The 18,834-nt window shown below is 41.0% G+C and overlaps 1 protein-coding gene across 4 annotated transcripts in view; it reads right to left on the reverse strand.

The window, feature by feature from the left end:
* Positions 1–1,275: 1,275 nt before the first annotated feature.
* PTPN5 (protein tyrosine phosphatase non-receptor type 5) overlaps positions 1,276–18,834 on the reverse strand; it is a 76,862-nt gene continuing 59,303 nt past the window's right edge. For all 4 annotated transcript variants that reach the window (XM_066551804.1, XM_066551806.1, XM_066551803.1 and 1 more), the window contains exons 10-14: positions 18,681–18,818; positions 15,214–15,324; positions 9,566–9,726; positions 6,815–6,928; positions 1,276–3,130 (exon numbers count right to left, since the gene is read on the reverse strand). In XM_066551804.1, the coding sequence (XP_066407901.1) occupies positions 3,037–3,130; positions 6,815–6,928; positions 9,566–9,726; positions 15,214–15,324; positions 18,681–18,818 (618 nt within the window). In that variant the 3' untranslated portion in view covers positions 1,276–3,036. The remainder of the gene's footprint in view (positions 3,131–6,814; positions 6,929–9,565; positions 9,727–15,213; positions 15,325–18,680; positions 18,819–18,834) is intronic.

The following is an 18,834-nucleotide window of genomic DNA, read 5'->3' on the forward strand; positions in this document are numbered from 1 at the left end:
CAAATGACCAGCAAACAGCCAAGGCACTGAGCTAGGCTCTGCCCTGTTCCAAGTGTGAAAAAGGTTATCAAACAGAAGACATCACAGTTGGTTCTAAATAAAATAATCTCATGTTTGTTATATTTTTACCCACCTGGAGAGAGGAATTCAGTCCTCTGGGAAACAACTGTGTTGTAGGTACTAATGCTCTGGTCTCTGGTACAAAGAGTCCCGGGCTCTGAGCAGGAGAGAGTGGATGAAGTATGCTTGGAATTTTCATTTAATAGAGAAGGAGTAAAAAGACTAGCCAGAGACATAGCTTAGCTTAGCTCCTATTGTCAGCTCAGTTTCAAACACACTGATTACAGAAGCAGCAGCCCCACTCATCTCAAGTGCTTGCACACGGCCAGAGCTCCTTCCTGCTAATCTTAAGCACTTCTTAAGACTACCTCTGCTGCCAGAAGAGATCAGAACAGCTGATAAAATGTCCTTCAGATCTCAAATTCTATTAAAAAAAAGGTAAAGAAAAAAAGAGACAGAAATGTGTTAATTACGATAAGGCCAGAGAGTAAATAGGAGGATTAGCTCCAAATCTGTTAGACAAAATAACACTTTTAGAGGCATTTGAATATTTTGATCCAGACCAAGTGGTATTATTCTTGCCTGGTATGAGGTGTCAGCAGTGCAGCCCTCATCACCAGAGCATACAACAAGGCTGACATGTGCTTTGTAGCAGTGAATTGATGCCAAACAACCTGATTATATCAAAAACCACACTCTCAGGACATTCCACACATGTAGAATGGGAGTGGACAGCAGGCCAGATTTCCTTCATTGTTGTAAATCATTCATTTCTACTCAAGTCAGTGAAGCACTGCCAACTAACACCTGCTGAGGATCTGTGCAAGGACCTCAAGGTCAGTATCTTAGAGCCCTTTTTACCTTGCTTGCCATAAAGTTATTCTCTTCTAGAAAATCTTGTGCAGCAGGCAATTTATACATTGAACTTACCTCCTATATGCACACTGCCCTCCAAGCAACAAGCATTCTTTAGCAGATGCATGGGAAGCTGATGACAGAGCAAGTAGTTTTATTCACTGAGTCAGTTTTGACTTGGAAGGGCACTGAAAAGCTGAAAAATATTTACAGGGAGTTCCACTTTCAATATTAACCAGAATATCAATGGTTATTTTGTTATTTTAAAGGAGTGCTTAGATGGAATAGTGTTACTCCTTCAAAGAAGTTGGTAGCACAGAGAATATAACTATCAAGATTTACATAAAACTAACAGTCATGTTATGCTCAAAAGCTTAAGTTTATTGCTCTCTTTAATGACTATCACCAGTATTTTAAAAAAGAATGCCAGTTCTTTCTGCTAGCTTCTCACTGAAGGAAATATTTTAAATACAGCAATAAAATCAAGTGGTTTAAAGAGAACACATTTTGCCACACATTCATGCAAACCCTGCAGACAGGATTTTTACAGGTTCATGGATACAGAATAAACACAAAGATGTGTACTGAAATATTGGGAAACTTTTTCCCCACAGTGATGAAGTTGTAGGCGTAACATTTCAGGCCTTACCCTGCACCTGCTGACGTCAATGGCAAAACATCAGTGGGAGCAGGATCAGCCCTTATTGTTCTGAGAGCTGCTTTACCTTCTCCTGATTAGGAAGTGCAGTAAATTCTCTGAATCTTCTGTACTAATAGAAGCAGTGGGTTTTGGTTATTGTTACAAATAGAGAGAAGCAAATATATATTTTTAGTAGGTCATCAGAGCTTCTATTCACAAAACACTCATCTTTCATGTTAAGGAACCTGTGTACCTCCATTTTTCTCTGCTCAATGAAGCACTAAAACGTGTGCTCACCTCTAAGCATTAAACACAAGCTACAATCTTCCCAGCCTGATTGAAGTCTAAACCAAAAAGGACAGGCAGCAGTCTGTATTATTGGAAAAGGAATACTGTTGCCTGGACCAGTGGTTAGAACGGGCCAATTATTGTCTAAATTTGGTTTGAGGGCAAATTTCTCACAAAGCAGCCAACAAGTTCACACTGATATTTTTTAAGCTGCCTTTAGGATTTGCATTAATTTTAATAGGCACTGGACACATGGTTACCCTCAAAGCTTTGAAACAAGTATAAATTCATAGAATAAAAGCGATTGTATTATTATATTTTTAATAAAGATGAACTAAAAAAATTTTCTCACCTGATTTTGAATCTCAGATTTCAGGAGAAATTCTATTCTATGTAAAAATAGAAACTATTTGCAGAAATACAATATGTTTGCCGGACTAAGATGCCCAAATATTGACAAAGAAAAGGTAAAGCACGAAGCATTTATGTTCAGATTAATGTCTACTTAGATTCACCCCACTGTGATGATAGTGGGGTACACTGCTGGTAAGAATTCGAGGCAAGAATTTGACTCACGTCATTGAAATCTTGTTTCCCCCTTAGTTCTGATAACACTGGTAGTGGACTGCTTTAGAAAAAAATAAACAAGCAAACATGATGTGTGAAACATCATTTCAATGCAAATCTACTTGAGTCTTTCAATGCAGAGGCTCAGAAGGTTTACGATACACACAGTATTCGGTAATTTTATATGTAAAAACAATCAGAAAGAGGCAAAAATTTACTTTCAAGCTTAGTCAACATACGGCACATTTCAGCATGACAATTCAAAAAGTTTCACACTGTATTTGTATATATTAGCAATGACCTTTTAAAAAAGAACAAACTGAAGACAGTGGATTTTTTTCTGTTTTTTTTCCTTGCTTTTGTAACAAATGAAGCTACTATAATTATTTACAGTATAAATAAGCCTTTTTTGGTGAAGATTACGTCCTGTCACATATGTTTAAGACAAGATGTACCTCAGCTCTTTAATGTCAATGCAAACAAGAGCATAAAAGCAATATCAAAGTAAAATAATATCTTTCCAGCTAAGACAGCCAGGTTACCATGTGTCTCTTATCAGATCTGAAATATATCTGAGCGCAGTCAAAAGTTCTCCTGGCTTTAGCCTTTAGGAATATCATGAACACTTATTCTTCTGCTGCTCTAGAAAGCTGCTTTCCGTACAAGCTCATGACATGATGCACAAATTGATACTGTTCACAAGTCTGGATCATTCCTCCCCTGAAAGGCAAGAAGAAAAGGGGAGGGAAACAGCAGTCTTATTACTTGCAAACACGTGAGGAAAAAGCACAGCTAACATGAAGCTTGTGCTCCACACCAAAGGTCCATTCCAAAGCTTTCTGAAATGAGTGAGAAGTGCCCTTTGACTGTAACCAGCTTCAAGCCTGACCTCCAGCTCCATTTTGAAAGTGTCTGCTGAGCAAGGAACAGAAGGTAGTGAGAACAGGAATGGGCTTTACATTCATTTTCCTTGGCAGAGGCTCTCCTCCAGGAAAGCATCACCATCATCATTTACTCTAATCGTACCTGAGCACCTGTACTCCAAAAACCCTTCTCTGAAAAGTAATTCCCACCTCAAAGCCCTAGAGAGATAGATGGGAGCAGGGGAATAAAGAGGGGAAGCAGTTTATCCAAGACTTCACAGCTGCACTAGGGACTGAATTTGGGACCAAAGAGGGCCAGGACAGGCCAAGCCACACCAGCCCAGACAACTGATGCAGTTTTCCCATTCTGCTATGAGGATTCTTTCCTCTGGGCGACTCCACATCAAGCTTTTGGCAAGTTAGCCAGAGAACTAGGGATGGCTATCGGGATTTTGGAGCGTACAATGTTACTTCAGAAAGGTCAGCTCAGATTTGTAACAGAGTTGACTGCTATGCACACTCTGATAGCAAAATATCCCTCAGCACAGTAACCTGTTTTGGTTCAGCTTATTTTTCAGCTTTTAATGTTCTCTTTAAAACTGAAAACCTGAAAGGAAATGCAAGCAGGAGCAAAAGTAGTTTGATTTTCCATGTGTCATTATCCTATGTATTTCTGCAAGTAGCATTAACTAAAACATAAGCACTACAGGGGGAGACAGAAATGAACAAAACCAATCAGGATGAAGCTGTTGATTTTAAGAAGATTCTACTAACATTTTGCTAAGAGTATCATTGAAAGTGATATGATCTCTTGACAATCCATTATGAAGGCAATTAAAATTATATCTGAAGCTCGCAGAAAGTGTACAGAGAATTGTGCCAGCACTGGTGCTGATGCACAGATCCCAGCAGTCTGGTGCCAAAAGGAGGCTGAAATGACAAGTGGAGCTGAGGAACATGGGAACCCACGGGTGACTGGAGCCAACCAGATTGTGTCAGTCTGAGGAAGAGCATATGTGGTGCATTCCCTTAGAAACCTCACCAAGGAACATGAATGAAAAGCTGCTTCCTCTAAGCCAAATGGGTAGCAGACTGCTAGCACTCTCCTTGGGGACAGCCCTTTTCCATGGGGTCCATCTTAACCATTATGGGTCACACAGCAGCCATACCAGTAAGGGGGAGATGAGCGGGAAAGACAACCTTGTCCTTCAGCCCCTTGCACTTATTTTGTTAAGCAGCTGCTTGAAATAACACTTAACAATGAACAGGGAAGGGCAGGGACCTATTCTCTAACCTCTCATCATCTAGCAAAGGTGAGAAACACACACTGTGTTTCTAAAAGAAAAATTAATTCTGAGCTGAGCATCTCCTCCCCATCTGCTCTCCTTAATACAAGCTTACAGTTGATTTGTTTCTGAGTCCCTCTGTGCTCCACACAGCACTGAAATATATCTATGTCAGACTGCAACACACAAGGAACATTAGTCATATCTGACAATTTCTTCCCAAGAAGTTCCATTAACAGTGGGGTTGTACCCTGAAGTTGTAGCAGCAGAAGCACCAGGGTGTCCACTGAGATTCAGACCACAGGCAATTATTTTCCTTTTTATCCAGTTTCCTGCTATGTGGTGGCTTCCTCCCTTGCCACACATATGCACACCATGACACGTGCTTGCTGTCCAGGCTTTGGCACAGAATGATGTTTTCACCCGTCTTTGCCACAGAAACCTTTGAAATCTAAGTTGCATTGTGGGTAATGATAGCAAACGTCTCTCAGCACTGTGGGAAGGATGCAGGAATGATTACTTCCTCTCCTTAGTCATAGTAGGTTATTTTAGGACCATCTGTTGGCCACTGATGCAAGGCCCAGTGAACAGAACTTCTCCAAGGGATTTGTGAGGGAATGAAGGGAAAAACCCCTTTGTTCTCTCTCATGGGTACATGGCAACCTCAAAGGTGGTTCTCAGGCTAATGCCAACCTTTCTATTTCTGTGTAAAGCAGGGAGGTCTTCAGACATCTACTCTGGCCTGCATTCAGCCCTCTTTCCCCAAGTCCCTGGTGACTCCTTACCATCCTAGACAGTAATGATCAAGCAAGAGGAGGAGACACAGTCTTCCCTCTTATAGCTGCTTGGACACTGTCTCAACCTCTCATGCTACTTCTGAAGTCCCATGGAGATTCTGGGGGGAGTTAATAAAAATGAGAGTGGGTGGCAGCATGACTTCCAAGAGACTACAAGCCCTATTTTTCAGTCCTTGAAGAAATCATGCTTTTCTGTAGGAAGGATGGTGATCTGCTTTCCATCTTCAGTATTTTACCCCATGACATTTAAATGGCTTTTATCTATTCCATCCCACTCCTGAGAGCTACATGGCAGCTACAGAGGCTCCTGCAGTCTTCCTTTTCCCCTATGGTGTCCTTTAAGTATGATTTTCCTTCTTCAGAGTCTTAAAGTGACTGCCAGTTCCCCTCTCCCTTCAAAGCTAGTATTTGCAACTGGCCTGCTGTATCACACACATTTGTAAGCAGGCGCCTTCAGCCTTCATTTGTGTGGCAATTTTCCTGTGTAACATTAGTCACAGAGACAAGATATTTCACATCCAGACAGATATTTAACTGGACCATGGATAATCAGCACTCGCTATTCATAATCTGGTTTTCTTTTTCTCAAGAAGCCTTCCCTTGTCTGGGCTAAAATCCACTGAAACAGCCAAATCTCTAAGCCCCTGCAGGTCCCTGTCTATCAGAGCCTCAGCAGGGCAGCAAGCATTTCATTTTTTGCCTCCCACTGAGCATAATTTCTTCTCTGAAATAAAGTTCAGCGTGGGGTTGAGGTTCTTTTTTTTTCCCCTCAGAAAAATCTTTGGTATGTTTTTCGTGACATCTCTTCCCCCGACTACATTTATCATGATCATTAGAGAGAGCACTGAGACATGTTTTGATGGCACTTGAAACCAGTGGGAGAGGAAAAATAACATCTCTGGTACAAAATTCAAGTCTGTTTACTTAATAATCAAACTCAAGGTGGTGTGTTAAGAAATGCTTAACTGGAAACCATTGAATTTGTGGAGATTTTCACAGCTCCTTTCATATGTCTGCAAACACTCCAGGTTGTGCACCTTCCTTCCCCAGAAAATGTCTCTCCTACCATGGCTCACAGCTATATGAGATAAATTTTCATTACTCCTTCTGGGAGAAAAGCGATGATCTGTAGCTCTGAACTTAAGAAAAGCAGATCTTTGAGCCTTTGCTTCTGTATGAACAAATGGGGCCAACTCCTCAGCTGGTAGAAGGTCACCCCTTGCTTCATTGAGATGGACAGCTTTGCAGACTTTGATGCCAGCCGTGAACCTAAATCAGCTCTAGGGTTGTTCAGTAAGGTTTACTGCTCAGGCAAAGATTACAAGTCAGAGGAATGTTCTCTCTTGGCCTCCACTTAGGTTTTTTCTTCCCCTCTCCTTATTTGCTTCTTCTTAAATAAAGGGGAGCTATTACCATTTTTGCTTTTTATGTTTCTGGAAAGGAAGGAGGCTTTCTTACCTGTCTAACCGTAACTGGCAGGTTGTTCGCAAAATGTCAACTATGCCCTCGTTCTTCAGCTGTTTACAGCAGACACTTGTGGCAATAAAGCAGCCAGTCCTCCCGATGCCTGCACTGGGGAAGGGAAGAGCAGAGAGAGGCAGTGGAGATGTCAGAAGGATTTTGGAACTTTCTTGTCAAACGACTGCCACTAAAGCAGCACAGACCCCATCATCCCTTTTGTCCCTCTGACCTTTGCCAGCTGGGTGCTTCCAGATGGAAAGCCATAACTAGGAAAAGATACCAACTTTGTTGGATGACATGATTAAGTGTGAACCACTCACAGAAGGGTGAACATTGCAGATACAGGGCTAAAAGTGGACTACTGGAGACTCATTGACCCAATAGGTTGTTGAACCTCTCACTGAACCATTGAAAAAAAGCTTCTGCCTTTCTTAGTAAGATTTAGTTGGACAGCAAGCCTTGCTTTGAAGGCAAACTTTGCTTTGAAATTCTCAATTTTAACAGCATCTTTGAAGCTATTTTCATTCACAGGTAGAATAAAAAACCCCCAAATCCTGCTTAAATAATTAGAGCTAACAGAAGTGTAGTAAGTGTGATGGCATTTTCTGATCAGATCTGCAATCTAGTAATTTGAATTAAAGCACAATACAACAAATTCACTATCAAAAAAAATTCTTAAAATTTTCCTGAATTCTTCTGTATCTGACCAGAACTGAGTTTATTTTCACAGTACAATAGAAGCTGTGAATTCTTCTCATCACCTAAATACTGGAAGCCCTTCTTATGCATGAAATAATTAAGTGAGCATACTCAGGAATAATTACTTGACACAACTACAGGAAATCCTGCTTTCATTTACATTGTGAGAAAATTGTAATGCAAAACCACTGGCAAGAAATGTTCAAGCAACATTGGAGCTCACAGCTGCCCAAAAGTCCTTCATCTTCCACTTGACCATAACCAAACAGATCACAGCACACAACTCCTGACACTGTTCACTGTCCAGTCATCTCAGTGTTTTACAAAAGGAGGGAACAACACCCATTTTTAGATAAAAGAAACAGTGCTTGTCCCAGGACAAGCTGCAGGTCTCTCAGCGGCTGAGACAGCATTGGGTGGCACATTATCCACATAGAACACTTCATAATCCTATCACCATGTCTCTTAGTACTTTTTTTTTTAAAATAAAAATGCCCCATTTCTCCCCAGATTATTACAGTGTCACGGGGATGACACCATGCAAGAGGACAGAACAAATATGCAAAGCAAGAGTGACATGGTAACCAGCAGCAGATACCATAGTTCTTCAAAGAGCTCCTAGAAGCTCCTAGAGTCACAAATTTCCATGGACAAAGAAGACCTCCTTACAAACCACTTCTTATTTTCATCTGAACTCACTCAAATTTTTCCACATCTGTTTTAAAAGACTGGCTGAAAAACTGGACACGTGCTATCACACAAGCATTTTAATAGTGATTACTCCATATTAGCTTACAGTCGGATCTGTGATGACACCAGGCTACCAACAATTTCTGCCAAGAGGCTCTTTAAAAACACTCTCATTGTATAATACCCATTTACTATGGCTTTTGGAGAGCAACCATCTGCTGTTTCCTAGAAAACATTATGCAAAATTAAGCAATATTCTGTACAAAAATAAATTTGGCAAAATGTATGTTATTGAAATGATGGAAGATTACCCTGGCAAGATAAACTGCATTTCTTATCAGGCTTTCTGCTATTTACCTGGAACAACTGTTTTGAGAACAGACTGTAGTTTTCAAGTAATCACATTTAACCTTCCTAAACACTGGCAAAACAGGGCTTCCTTTTTGACCCGGGGAACTTCTCCAACTTTCCAAGACCTGTAATTCATCTATATTAAACTTTAATGGTTTAGAGTGTATGAACCAACTTTTTTAAACCGCTCTGGGGTGGAAATCAACTAGCATATCTGATTTAATAGTGGTTGCTGATGCTTAACATGCTCCCTAGATAGCAGTGCAAAAGAACATAGTTCATCACATCTACAAATGATAAGTACATCATCCCACTTCTTTCTCAGGACAGAAGTACACATCCTCATCTATTTTTATTCTGCTCTGATTGATAATTACAATTTTTTCATCAGGAATAAACCATTGTAAAGATTTTGCTCCTTCCATATAAGAAGTTTTCATCTTTGCCAGGGATTCTTACTGACACTTCAGTTTTACTATCAATTGCATACATTTCCTGACTATTGATTAGTATTTGCTGTAACCAGCTTTGTCACTCTTTCATTTCTGTGTTATATTTAAATTATTATCTCTGGCCTAATAATGATTTATTTAAAAAAAAAAGCAAAGAAGGATTCTACAAAACAGGGGTTTTGATGCTTAAAATTTAATGCTATTATTTGTCTGCTTGCATGTGCTTTACTACTTGATTTCACCTAATGCATGCCAATCTTTCCTAACCTAGCCCTTCAAAGGTAATTAAAGGCATACATTACTGGTAAGGCAAATGAAATGAAATTATTCTTACAAGTAACTGAGCCACTGCCAGCTTCTATGTTCAACTCAGCCTGTATCTTAACGTAACACTTGGTAATAGAAAATCATTGCCATTAAGCTTTGAAGTTCCAAGTACATTTCAGCAGCAGTTGGGCAAGATTTCACACATGTGACTGATGCCTGTGTGGCAGTCACTGCACTGTGTCACTGTATGTGAAGAAACCCTTGGAATTCAGACACAACATGTATTTACCTGCAGTGAACAATCACTGGGGCATTCTTCTCCTCTGCGCTCTGCATGGCCTCTTCCACTTCCAGTACTAGCTGCAGCAGAGGAGGGGCCTGGTCTGGTGTCTTCTGGTCTGGCCAAGAGGTGTACCAGTAATGTTTCAGGTTTCTGACCTCTTCTCCTTTCTGCAATCCAGTTAAGACAAACACCACGAAAGTTTTACAAGAACTTCTCATAGTAAAATTGATGCTGAAACGTGGCCTTCCCTTTAAGACTAAGATTAAATCAATCTGCTGGAAACAGAAGATGGCTGAGCACACACAGTCCAGGAGATTGCTGCAGAGCACTGATGAGATCTTTTTGACACAGGTGGTGGAGGAGCCAACAAGGAGAGGTGACCTTGCATTAAGTACATGTTTGGGCACGTGAAGATTGGGAGCAGCCTTGACTGCAGTGACCAAGAGATGGTGGAAGATCCTACATGGAAGGAGCAAGGGCAATAAGTAGGATTACAAGCCTGAACTTTGGAAGACATAACTTTGATTCCTTCAAGGACTAAATTGCAGGAATCCCTTGAGTTAAAGCCCTACAAGACAGGGAATCCAAGACAACTTATTAATATTCAAGCATCACTTCCTCCAAGCTCAATTTCGGTGCATCCCTTTGGGTAAGAAATCATGCAAAGAGGGCAGGAGCCATGCATGGATGAACAAGAAGCTTGTGGCAAAAAAAAACCAACCAAACCACAAGAAGGAAATCTATGGAATATGGAAAATGGACATGGCACTTGGGAGGAATATAGGAATGTTACCAAAGTATGCAGAGATGTAACAAGAAAGGTTAAGGCCCATTTGGAACTAAATATGGCAAGGGATGTCAAGGACAACAAGAAAGGTTTTTTCAGTTGCATCAGTAGCAAAAGGAAGAGCAGGGGAAATGTAGGCCCGCTGCTGAATGAGGTAGGAGCCCCGGTGGTAGAGAATACAGAGAAGGCAGAATTACTGAATGCCTTCTTTGTTTCAGTCTTCATTGCCAATGCTGGCCCTCAGGAATCCCAGACCTTGAAGGCAAGAAATTCTGGAGAAAAAGCCAACTTTCTTTTGGTTGATGAGCACTGGGTTAGAAAGCATTTAGGTAAACCTGAAATGCACAAATCCATGGGCCCCAATGGGATCTACCCATGAGTGCTGAGGAAGCAGGCAGATATTACTGCTAAGTCACTCTCCATTATCTTGGAAAGATCATGGAGGACAGGAGAGATGCCTGAAGACTGAAGGAAAGCCAATGCCACTCCAGCCTTCAAAAAGATAGCAAGAGGGAGGCCTACACACCAGTCAGCCTCAGTTCCATCCCTAAAACGCAATTCAATAGCTCACCCCTGCATATCACCTCTAAATATGTGGAGGAAAAGAAGATTATCTGAATTATTCAGCATGGATTTTCCAGGGGGAAATCATGCCTGACCAGTTTGAAAGGTTCCTATGACAGTATGGCTTGCTGGGTAGATGATGGGAGAACAGGAATATTGTCTATCTTGACTTCAGCAAGGCTTTTGACCCTGTCTCCCATAACCTCCTCATGAGGTAAGCTCAGGAAGCATAGATTAGATGAGTGGACAGTGAGATGTATTGAGAACTGGCTGAATGGGTTCAAAAACTGTGATCTGCAGCCAAGAGCCCAGTTGAAGGCCCATAGCCAGTGGCCTTCCCCTGAGATCAGTACTGGGTTCAGCGCTGTTCAGTTTACTCATCAATGACCTAGATGAAGAGGCAGAGACTACCCTCAGTACTTTTCTTGATGATGACACAAAAGTAGGAGGAGTGGCTGACACACCAGAAAGCTGTGCTGCCATTCCATGAGACCTGGGCAGGCTGGAGAGTTGGACAGAGAGGAAATCTGTGTTGATGAAGTTCAACACAGCAAGTGCAGGTCCTGCATGTGGAGAAGAATAACCCCAGGCACCAGTAGTGTGTGGGCTGACCAGCTGGAAAGCAGCCTTGTGGAGAAGGACCTGGGGGGCAGCAAGCTGTCCATGAGCCAGCAGTGCCCTTGTGGCCAAGGAGGCCAAAGGTAGCCCGTGGTGCATTAAGAAAAGCAGAGTTTTCACATTGTGAGTGGTGATCCTGCCTCTCTACTCAGCCCTAGAGAGGGGGCACTCCACTCGCCTGGAGTGCTGGGTTCAGTTGTGGGCTCCCCAGCTCAGGAGAGACAAGGCGCTACTGGAGAGGGTCCAGTGGAGAGCCATGAAGATGATTAGGACACTGGAGGACCTCACTTAGAGGGAGCTGGGCCTGTTTAGCTTGGAGGAGACACAACTGAGAGGGGACCTTAGCAAAATCTGTAAGTATCTGAAGGGAGGGTGTCAAGAGGATGGGTCAAGGCTCTTTATCAGTAGGGCTTAGCTACAGGACAAGGGCAAGGGGCACAAACTGAAGCACAGAAAGTTCCATCTGAATATGAGGAAAATTTTTTTGAGGGTGACAGAGCCCTGAAACAGGTTGCCCAGAAAGTTTGTGGAGTCTTTTTTCTCTGGGATATTCATGACTCACCTGGACACAAGCACATATAACCTGCTTTAGGGGAACTTGCTGTAGCAGGCAGGTTGGACCAGATGATCTCCAGTGGTCCCTTCCAACCCCAACCATTATGTGAATGCTAAATGGAACAGAAATCCAAATAGGAAGCCACACAACACAGAAGTCTGGACTTCAAATATCATGACTGCACTTCAGTAAACTACCAAAAAAAAAAAACAACCACCAAAAAATTCCTCCCCCCACAAAGTATTCTGCTCTTTTAGTGCCAAGAGCTGTGTGCAAAACACTCCAGGCGGTCTGTTCCCTCTTGACAGATTCATTCAGCAAAGCCAGAGCTGTGCTTGTGACATAATTACTTTCATAATGTATTTGACAGACAGAGAGCCAGGAGCCATATCTCTGCCTCTGATAGCTAGATAAATAGATGAGGGAGAGAGATGGGAGCTTATTTTTCTATCTTTTCTGACAGACAGACTTATATCGGTCTCCTGTCAATTCTACTCTTCTCTTAGACATGGTGAGAAATTCAGAGGCAGTATGGAAGGTGGGAATTGTATCTAGCTGCAGTCCAGGTCTTTTTGAGAGACACAAATTCTGATTCTCTGTCTCAGCATGGTTATGAATATAGCAAATGTGCTGTTTCCTTTTTGGAGTGCCAAGTAGCACTGTGAGCTTCTGATTTTGTGTGTTCAAAGTGATATCCTTCTGTCTGATTTCTAAAGGTGCAAAATAGTAACATGGTGCCCAGGGAACTGGCCTTACCCTTGCAGCCATTGCACAAGCCAGCTGGCACAGGGCAAAGTAAATGTTTGCAAAAGGTCCAAGAACAAGAGTGTTAGCTTCCACAACCCTCCCTTCAAACCACGGCTGGATGAGTTGAAGAGAGAAAAAAAAGACAAATATAACTCTTTCTGAAGAACAAGGCACAAAAATCTAAAAACAGTTTGTCACGTATACTCCCAAGTCCCTCCCTATGCTTGTCAGTCACTGGATGCTCTGTGGTTGTGCATTTTCCACTCTTCTCTTTGGATGACAGAGCTTTTGCACAGCTTCACAGTGAACTAGATTGGGAAAACAATCACATTAAATCGTTTTCCTTTCTTGGATGGATTAATTTTCAGAAGAATCAATCAGTTTCTCCCTTTGGCTTGGCACACAGTCACAAACACTTGTGAGGGCACATGGGAGATGGCTCAAGGATCAGAACAAGAGAGCTGGACAAAGGGAGGCTCAGCTTCATTGAGATGTTGTTCCATCTTACACTGCGTTTAAAGTACTCACTGAAGCATAGCCACAGGATCCTTAAGGCTGTGTCTAGCTCACTTCAAGAACAGAGACTTACAATCATAGCACAGAGTCTGCCCTTAGGTTATTTATCCTAGGGAGAAAATACTTTGTTTAAAAGAGCATAACTAGTTATCATGAATAACACTCAAACTCACTACAGTTAATCAGATCAACACTGCTCTGAAACACAGTTGCTTTTGAATGTGTGACTATGTGTGAGTCACAGAAGTTATAAACACCCAATTCCAAACTCAGTTGTGAAAAATTATAATAAAAATGCTGTCAATAACACTGAGAGAAAAGTAAAAGTCATCTGAAGAAAAACATGAATCACTACATAAATCATTTAGTTGACAGCAACAGAAAACACACAAAGTTCTAGTGATGAACTCTGGATGCCTTTAGTTTTGTCTGCTGTGTTAAAAGTTTTACGCTTCTGCTTGGAGCACCCTGACTTCTGTGGTTCTGTACACTTCTGCTTTGACTTGAACAAAATATTCTCTATTGATGGTTCCTTGGGACTGAGAAGACTTGGGAACAGCTAGGAGGAAGCAAGATTTAATAGACAGTTTGAAGTCTACAGCACGTATTCTGTAGCTGAAATCATGACTCAGTAGCTAGACACTAGCAGCTTTCTCCGAGAACAGAAAACAAGCCTTGCCTATAGCCTGAGCTTTTTCTAAATTCCTAAAACCTGACAAATCTTGTCCCCTATGAAAAAATGACAGCCCACTCCGTAAAGCATGCAGTAATCATGTATTTCTGAGTACTCGTGTTTAAGGGCAAAGTTAAGTCAATTCATGGCTTTCCCAGTTTTCACTACCAAGTCACTTAATACATGCATGGTTCAGAGCTGCTGCTCAACTATTGCCACTAAATGGCAAGTGTACAGCTCTAGGAAAAGGTAACTTAAATGGAATCTTTATTTCAGCTCCAGAACTCAGCAATTCACATCCTGACATTTGAGGGTGGAGGGAAGAGACATTGACCCACTAGTACTGAAAACAAAACCATTGTCTAACTGAAAAGAAAAACCAGATCAGCTGCAAGGCTGCAACATGTAGATATTCTTCACTTCCCACTTGTCATGGAGTGCAATTTTCTTCTTGCTGCCTTTGCCAAAAGCATGAGTGACAGACTTTCTACACTCTGAATCCAGACATGGGATGTCATATGCTGGCTTTCTGCCCATTAGCATATGGCTGAAGAGACTTGAAACTGGTTGGATAAAAGGAGAGTTTTCCCAGCTTGGAAAGAAATTGTTGTGTTATACTGAGGTCGGGGTAGATGTGGCAGATGAAAGATGTATGAAGTTTATGTAAACAGACTGTTACTAAAACATGTAGCTTGATATTCCAGAACTTAGCAATGGAAAGAGCTGTAAAATAGGACTCTGGTACTTTAGATTAAGTAGTATCTAAGTTCTTAAAAAATTAAACCAGTACTGAAACTTTCTATCCACAAGATGATAGAATGGTTACTGGTATATAAAACTACACTTGCAAAGTAAGAAGCTCTCTGTGAGCTGACATTTCATTCTCAATGATCAATGAACCCGGAGGACAAAGGCACAGAATGAGTCACTGGTTTCTTACCCAGTGAACCCGATACTACTACAACTGGCCTGGTGGCTTTCAGACTGTACACATGCAGCCTAAACCTCTGACTGCTGATTTTCCTGTAACTTTCATGCTGGTGAACTGGGCAAAGCTACAATGACTTCAGTAATGACAAGTGGTATTTGTCCAGCACTACACTGTGCAGAAGCTTTCTACACAACTCCCGTTGAACATCTGCATTTATAGGTTTAGACAGCTAAGCTACTGTAAGTACATTGTAATGATTTACCTTTAGGGTGATGAGCCTTAAACGGTAATCGTCTGCTTGTATGACTCTGTTAACTGTGATTTCTATTCCTTCATAGGTGACCTGTTCCTCTGGCCAATATTCTGTGCATTTCTGTGTGCAATATAAAACAAATCCAGTTAAGCAGGTATCAAGGGAGGCTTGGTTTCTTTCTCCTCTGAAACTGAATATAGCACATGCATAGATGAATGTGAATAAATTTTGTTTCTATAATAAGTACAAGCTTTCACTTACTAAACAGGGACCACATTTCAGTTGATTTTTGCTGCATCCATAATAGCCTGATTGCTTGATTAAAAATCAAGTAATTACTAACCAATGCTTTTAAATACACACATCCTTATTTATCTTTATGCAACTGATGTGCATTTTGAAGGTTCATTAGAGAGGCTGGTGGCAATGTGCTTGTGTTTTAAATTAATCTTTTTCTCGAGATAATAATGATTAGTATAATATACGCTAGTTACCAATATATCTGTGCTTCATATATACTGATGTAGAAACACAAAATACAGCTTTTCTATTTTTATAATGGCTCAATGCTGTCTGAATATAAAATGATAATTTGCATATGTTTTTGCACAAAATAACATGACTGGGGATGCTTGGGAAAATAGATTATGTACCAAAATCCACTTAAAATTGTCAGTGAGAATCTTTCAAATATAAGGAAGTAAAAGGCAGCAGTAGCTGTGAGAGAGATTGGACTACTACATTTGATTTTGCCAAAAACCAGTAAGAGATACACAGTTTCTGTGTTTCCAAGTATCACAACCTGACACTTGGAAACACAGAAACTATAGTCCGTTTGCAGATCTGCTGTGTGGTATTGATACACAGTATCAGATGAGCCAGTGCAAATTTGTAGGTCCCTCTGATCCTGGAAGGAGGGCTAAAAAAGACTGGTTGTAATTAGTTTCTCTAAATTAATCAATATGCAAAGGCAGAGGCAGGCATTTCAATATGGTGCACAAATTAGTTCATGGAAAAGGAATGACACGAATCAGGCAGAGGCTGAGAAAAAGGCTCCCTTGTGATAATGCAAGAAGCTATTTCATTATCACAGGGGAGCAGGTATCTGCTATTCAACAAACCTCAGTAAAGATGATGCTTGTAAGATTCCTCTTTTACACAGCTGTACACAATCTTGGAGGAAACAAGTTGAATCATTTTTCTCTCCCCCACCAAACGTAATTCCACTTGAGGAGAAAGACTAACAACAGAAAAGTACCTTGCTAAGTTACTGAGTCAAAATTTTTGTGTGGGAGAATCAGAGTTGTTCCATCTGCACAGTACATCAGTTAATAACCCACTGGGAGTGTGGCCCACTGTGTCTCTGTAAAGTTATTTATGCAGATTGTGTTTTTTCTTCGTCTACTCATAAACTGCAGAATCCACTGCAAAAATTGTCAGGAGTGCTACCAGCTATCAATAGCACAGACACTGCTCTGCTTAAAGGAGTGGAGTAAGATTGCCCACTCATTTCTGGGGGCTGTCTGTCAATTCAGATTAGAAGTGACAGAGGGCTGAGGTGCAGAGCTTTTAATCCTCACATTAGTGAAGCCATTGCACTGAGAAAGAACACAAAGTCTCTCTCACTAGCATCATTGCTGAACAAAACTTTTGGGTTTGAATCTATGTAATTTGAGTCCTGCTATTTGTCTATTAATAGAAGTGTTGCAGATAAATGGAGTGAGTATAGAAGACGTTTGCATGAAAGGACCTTGTATTTATGGCTGATATTGCTGACATCAATACATTTTTGACAAAAAATGTATCAGGAAAGACTCAGCAGCTCTGCTGTGATATACAGGCTGTAGCAAGCTCCAACTCTATAGTGCATCAGCACTGCAGTGCACTGCTTCCCATGACTGATAGAAGGGTTGAAACACTTGGTCAGTGCAGGTAGGAGGCAATCCAGACATAAAGGTTATTTTGCCTTCCTGTTATACAATCTTCTTAGGAAAACTATAGTTGAAGAGCATTTCAGATATGTCATTCAGGACCAGCATTTCCTCTGCATCTTCTTTAAACCTCAAAGTCTGCAAAGGATTCTGGTGCACAAACTATGTTACAACATTTTAATGTTGTATGTGCCAGAAAATGACAACTTTGATTAATAAGCACGTTATTGCTTCAGTGCTGCTGCTCAGATACAGGCAGGTGCCTGTATTCAAAACCTGAGTGAAAACAAAGCATTCAGATCAGCAACATACTCTGCATGTTTTGCATTGTTTTCAGCAATCCTTGACAGGACATTTCCAATGAGCCAGCTGTAATAAATGACTATTTTTAACTTGCAAAGCATCATAATTCTGTGTCAGTCTTGTTCATATCTTTTTTTCAATGAAGTTGAAAAAAAATACATGAACATATTTATTTTATATCTATGAAAAGCTAAAGGTTTGTGCACATGCATGATTATGGGCACTAAGCTTCCAGCCAGCAGATAAGATACAACTCTGTCTGTATGTATGCTGGATGTTTGCCCATATTCTTTGTCCTCTTAGCATCTAAAGCTTCTTCTCCAAACAAAAATCTCTAACCTAAATTACTAATCTGTTCTCAAGGACAAGCCTGACATACAATGGTGCTGCAGCTTAAGAAACAACATTTGGATATCTCCACCTAGCCTTGCTGCTTAGTGGTGGGGGAGGATGCAGAGCCCAACACATGCCCAGACCACTTTCTCACATCTTACACTGCCAGTAAAGGCAGATGTGAGCTCAGCTACCTGTCTGTGAGCTGAAGCCCAGGCACAAAGTTCTTGCAACTCTGCTATGGGGGAAAGATTTCAGCAGGTAAGTAATGAACAGTTGGAGGGCTGCAGTATTATAAACTGCAAAAAAAAGAAGAATTCACTTTAGGTGGATTAGCACAAACATCACTACAGTTTAATTTATGGTAGGTGGCAAATAGAAAATTTCAGCATCTTTATTTCAGTATTTCATAAGCATTCCCTAGACTCTTTCAGGGGAAGGTCCTCAATATCCAAGTCAGCCCTAGTTGTTGATTATCATACAGAAATCAGGTACTTCCTCAATGAGATGTGCATGTAGACATCAAATCATAATAAATGGAAGATAAAGCAGCAGCAACTCTACTGATTAAAGATATTCAGCCTTAGCAGTTATGGCGTACTATTGCTTTTGATTCCTTCAGAAAGAACTTCAAAGGCTGCCTGCAAATAGAGCTGGGTTAGGAGGGGTTTCACTCAGTTGGGAAAGGAAAATGGCAAAACCAACAGTAGGAGAAATCAGACAGCAAAACAGGACTCACAGTAAACTGAAGCGAAAGAGAAGCCCACATCTTCTCTGAGCCTGAAGAATTTAATGCTGGCTCTGATTGCACAGGCCACTGAGCTAACTTTTGTTTGCTGGCTTAGTGTCTATGCTGAAAATAACTCCTGGAGTACAGATAAAAATATAGACTGGATGTAACAGCATTACCTCATTCATCTCTTCTATATTGGTAATCATGACAATGATGGGAGAACGCTCCTGCCACACCATTCTCCAGAAGTCAGTGACAGTATTAACTATCGGTCCCTGAGTAGCAATATATACCTTTTCCTCTCCTCCATAGCCCTGCCAACAAAAGAAC

Source organism: Molothrus aeneus, chromosome 6 (genome assembly GCF_037042795.1).
Source record: "Molothrus aeneus isolate 106 chromosome 6, BPBGC_Maene_1.0, whole genome shotgun sequence".
Classification (NCBI taxonomy): domain Eukaryota; kingdom Metazoa; phylum Chordata; class Aves; order Passeriformes; family Icteridae; genus Molothrus; species Molothrus aeneus.